Source organism: Stegastes partitus, unplaced genomic scaffold, assembly GCF_000690725.1.
Source record: "Stegastes partitus isolate 25-593 unplaced genomic scaffold, Stegastes_partitus-1.0.2 Scaffold498, whole genome shotgun sequence".
Lineage (NCBI taxonomy): Eukaryota > Metazoa > Chordata > Actinopteri > Pomacentridae > Stegastes > Stegastes partitus.
Genome location: NW_007578229.1, coordinates 143,046 through 147,614, shown reverse-complemented (window position 1 = coordinate 147,614; position 4,569 = coordinate 143,046). Strand labels below are relative to the sequence as shown.

Genomic DNA, 4,569 nt, shown 5'->3' with positions numbered 1-4,569 from the left:
TGATTTCCACTGATGGAAACGGTAATATATGAGAAAGCAGTGCATCTATACAGAGAGGCTTTTCGGAGGAAATGCCTCAGAAAGCCTGCAGTGTTTACCCATAACTCTCTGGCACAGTACCACTGATTGCACAGGGTTCACACAGAGGCCTGCGTCCTCACATACATATACAGCAGTCATCCCACTAAAACCCCAGAGACTGCATCACGAGTTATTTACAGCTGCAGGCAAACTCAGCAGTGGACGACCCCCTAACCCGCCTGTAAATAAGCAAAATGCACATTCTATTGATCTAAACGGGTTCACAAGGAGGACAGAGCTTCTGTTACATGACATCTACAGTCTGCAAAAACAGGAGGAGAGGCAAGTTTTAGGAAAAAGAACATTTATTTTACAGACATTATACCCTTTACATAGCTGGTTCTGCTCAACTCAAGCTCAAATCACATGCTGAAGAAACGGTTTAAATTAAAAGTTTGTGGGGGGAAGAAGGCAGTAAAGAAATCTGACGTGGCAGATTTTAAGGATGCTGACGAGGCTGAAAACTACAACCATGTCATTATTCTGCACCCTGTTTTCTGCTGAAGAGTTTGTTCCGCCTGTCAGTCACTTTCTGACAGGAACACATCAATATTTGAAGTCCTGAAAATCAAACTGACAAGCGAATTTTAAGAAGCACCATTCTGTGGCTGCACACAGCACAGCCCTCCTGCTAAAATACAGCCAGATTCCCTAGAAGGTTCAGATGTATCTTTGAATGGAAGTTACAGAATAAAAAATAAAAATCTAACACAACCAAGTGATTAAAAAGAACGTTGTGACATTTGTACAGATAAAGAAAACTGTGTGGAAGTGGAAAGGTGGGGGTTTCAGGGAGTCTACTTCGGAGGGTCTGTGTTGATCCCATATTTCTCTTTCAGAAGCTTCAACTGCTCCTCTTTCTTCTTTGTGTCCATTTTCTGGAAAGCCTGAAAAAAAGAGTTGATAAAATGGAGAAAATTAGATTTAAAATTATTGCAGGAAATTGGGTTTGTATTTTTGTCTGATAGTTACAGCAGCTTGCTCCATGTGTACCCAAACCGTTTCTGTATGCTTCTGCTCATACGTACTCTGTTTGCATTGTAGTAGAGGACGACCAGGTAGCGATTGCAGACGTTGAAGCCTGACAGATGGTCACAGGCGTTCTTGGCATCGAAAATGTCTTCATACACCACGTAGGCTGTTCCTCTCGTTTCAGGTGTGTTCCCGCTGAGAGGAGAAAAAAAAGAAAATACACGGGGGAGTGAGTACAAGACCAACAAGACCAATCTGTGCAGAGTTACCGAAAGTGTAGAAGAAAATATTAAGGATTTTATAGGTAATGTAGTCATGAGACGTTGATCATTCCTGATCCACAACTCTGGCTCTTAAAAGAAGCTGAACAAATTCTTATGCGCTTTTTAAACTTTCCCTTCTTTGGTATCCCAAAACAAACTTGATCTGAATCCACCTGTCATTTTCAAGAAACAAAACCCTTCAGTGCTAACTATCTAGATGGATCACCAATCAAGTGACAAGCAGAACAGCATGTTAACCTGCAACTCCAAAACATAATGACTGGAGACTTCATTCAAAGCTAAAATATGATTGAATAAAAATGTTGTTTTCCTTCTAAATTTGACAAAGGCACTACAAAACCAAATGGAGCTCAAAAATATTATTTGTTATTTTGGTGAAAACTGGTCACAGGTGTTTTTTTTTCAGCCTGCTAAATTTATTTTAATTTCAAATCAACCCAGGCTATCCCCACATACTCCAGTGGTATCTGGGGTTAGATTCACACACACATATGCAATGTTTCAGACAGATGTTGCTGTTGCAATTTGGTCTAAAGTATAATTTTTTAGGTCAATTTACTGTTTATTATTTACTGTGTCATTGACGTAGGACACTTAGAATATCATCAAAATATTAACTGCTCTATGCCCTAATGCAAGCATGAAAACTAACATACTAATTGCTTTCAACATGTATTTATTGCAATTTTTAACTGCCACAAAATATAAAACAATCAAACAAAGAACAATTATCACAAGCTGTGACTATGTTAGGTTAAATAAATTAATAATACTAAACAAATAAAACAATGCCCCAAAAAGAACAAAAAACCTACGTATCATACACTTTAAATAAAGCAAGCTTTTTTTTTTTCTTAAGTGAATAAAAAAATCAAGAATGGGTCAGGCACACTGCATATATATCCTAAGCTGTATCCTTTGTGAATTGCTGATTTCAACTGCAGATACTGACCACATCCACACACACACAATTCTATCAACACATCAATTGTTGCCACAGCTTTGGTGCTTTCTTTGATTTATTTCACCTGTGTAAACTTCCAGAAATCTAGAGTGAAAAACTTACGTTCTGATTTGACGTATTGGTCCATATTTCCCAAAGATATCATACATTTCTTCAGCTGTGATCTTGTAAGGAAGATTCCTGACGTAAAGGATTCTGTTGACCTCTGGAGGCAGTCGTATCTGCAGCATACGAGAGATAAACATGAGTTATGAACTGCAGGTTGTTTTCACATGGAGCAGAGAGGAGGCAACAAGAGAGCAACTCAGATGAAAATTCCACACATGTGATCAAGAAAATAAATGCAACATGGCTCAAAACCAGTGTAAAGAAAGTAGCAAGCTGTCAGCAAGTTTTTGGAAGATAAACACAGCATAGTGGCATGTTCTTCGAGAGTGAATGTGTAGAATTACATGAAAGATGTGTAATTGGTAGAAATAGAACATTTATATAGTTAACTACCTATAGTGTGTGGAGCCCCCATGTTTATCCATGATTGGAAATATGCAGGGACACCAGAAAAATGTTGTTTGGTTGTAAAACAAATAATCAAAGAAGCTCTATTTTTGCATTTTCTTTGAGTTGTGGCTTCATATCTGTGTCACACTGTAAAAACGTGTCTGAATGTAATATAATAATCGAATGTAATTTCTTCAGAACACACTTCTTTGGCTACCTGACTTTACCTCTAAAAAACCGTTGCCTGACATAATATCCATAATAATACAAATCCCAATTTCACAAAGGAAATTAAGTCTTAGATCAAATAAAACTACTAACTACGCACTGATGGCCAGACGTAACGAACACATTTCAAAGCACTGGTGCTACACAGGTGTCCGTGTACATTTAAGAAAATGATTTCAGACCGCAATTGGCAAAATATATATGATCCATGAGAGTAAACGTAACCTGTCTGTAAAACCGAATCGCTTAAAAGTAAGAATACAGGCAGGAGAATTGTTTTCAACTTCTTAGCATGCTAATCAGCTAGCTGTGCGCTAACACTGAGCTACATTAGCTTCAAACCAAACTAAGCTAATATATTTCAGCTACAATCATCCCAGAATACACCAGTCGACTCGTCCATACTTACATTAGCGCGTTTCGCTGCTTGCATAGCCATGTTGAGTCTTTATTGTGAGTAAAAACAGCCGCTGAACAACAAACACGCAGTTTCCGTCTTCTTCACTGTTGACTTCAAAATGGCTACCGTCGCTCGCTGGTGACGAACATCCGGTTTGCGACAGGGCGCAAAGATTGTACTGTGCCGCCCTCAGGAAGACGGTGGTACTGCAATGATCTAGTAAATAAAGAGCAGTGCTGCCACCTGCAGGAGGACGTTAAAACTACAAATATCTCCATAAGTCCGTAAACGTGTGTTTTTAAGGATATCAAGCTGTGTAGTTTAACTAAAATTGCAATAATAATTATCATTATTCGAATAGCAGGAGTAGTGGTAGAAGTAGTAGTGAGGTAAAGCTCACAGCAAAAAGGTGTGTGGAGTTTGCATGGTCTTCATGAGCTTTCTGTGGGATCAAATCCATGGCACATTAAAAACTACAAAAATATGTACAGTTTTTAACATAAATTTTTGAACACTTTTGTTGAATTACAGATAATAACTAGTAAAATCACAGGGAAATATAGAAAAACACCCACAATCTGTAAAAGGCTGAAATAATAAAAAACGTTAAAAAATTATCATTCATTCTTTTACAGTGTTTGACCACAAAATGACACTATTTCACTGTATTTACATCAACAAAACATCTGATTGTTTTACACATGTTAGTCCTTATTTGAAATAGAAACTATGTATATCAAAGATTTCAAAATTATGAATAATTTTAACTGTCATTTTACAGATTTTTTATTTTTTTTTAGTTTTGGTAAATTGCAGATAATATACAGTAAAATTAGAGAGAAAAGCATCAATTTACATGGTAGCCATTCAAAAAACAAGGCTACAATTATACAATTATACCTAATGTCCACTGGAAAAGTCTATATTTTTCCAAACAGTAATTTAACCTTTTTTTTTGTTTTTTTTTTTTGTTTTTTTTTTAACAATGCGTGAGAATTAAATCACACAATTTTACTCTATTTTAATGAACTAAAAAAAAAAAAAAGCTATTTCTTTAACCAATAGTCTACCTACTCTACTTTAACACAGCAGTTTCAGCAAGATGAGGCAAGAATGCAGAACGTTGTTTCTAATATTGTTGT

At 36.6% G+C, this 4,569-nt stretch overlaps 1 protein-coding gene across 1 annotated transcript; it reads right to left on the bottom strand.

Moving 5' to 3' along the window:
• Window positions 1-368: 368 nt before the first annotated feature.
• sf3b6 (splicing factor 3b, subunit 6) lies at window positions 369-3,569 on the bottom strand. Its single transcript, XM_008287385.1, has 4 exons — window positions 3,437-3,569; window positions 2,404-2,522; window positions 1,110-1,248; window positions 369-968 (listed from the first exon to the last, which is right to left on the bottom strand). Exons 1-4 carry the CDS (start codon window positions 3,464-3,466, stop codon window positions 879-881), a joined length of 378 nt encoding a protein of 125 aa, XP_008285607.1. The 5' UTR covers window positions 3,467-3,569; the 3' UTR covers window positions 369-878.
• Between the last annotated feature and the right edge of the window lie 1,000 nt (window positions 3,570-4,569).

Coding starts and splice junctions, on each gene's coding strand:
- sf3b6 (XM_008287385.1), bottom strand. CDS start 3,466: ATGGCTATGCAAGCAGCGAAACGCGCTAAT. Junction 2,523..3,436: donor AAGCAGCGAAACGCGCTAAT/GTAAGTATGGAC, acceptor CGTATGCTGCAG/ATACGACTGCCTCCAGAGGT. Junction 1,249..2,403: donor CCAATACGTCAAATCAGAAC/GTAAGTTTTTCA, acceptor TTCTCCTCTCAG/CGGGAACACACCTGAAACGA.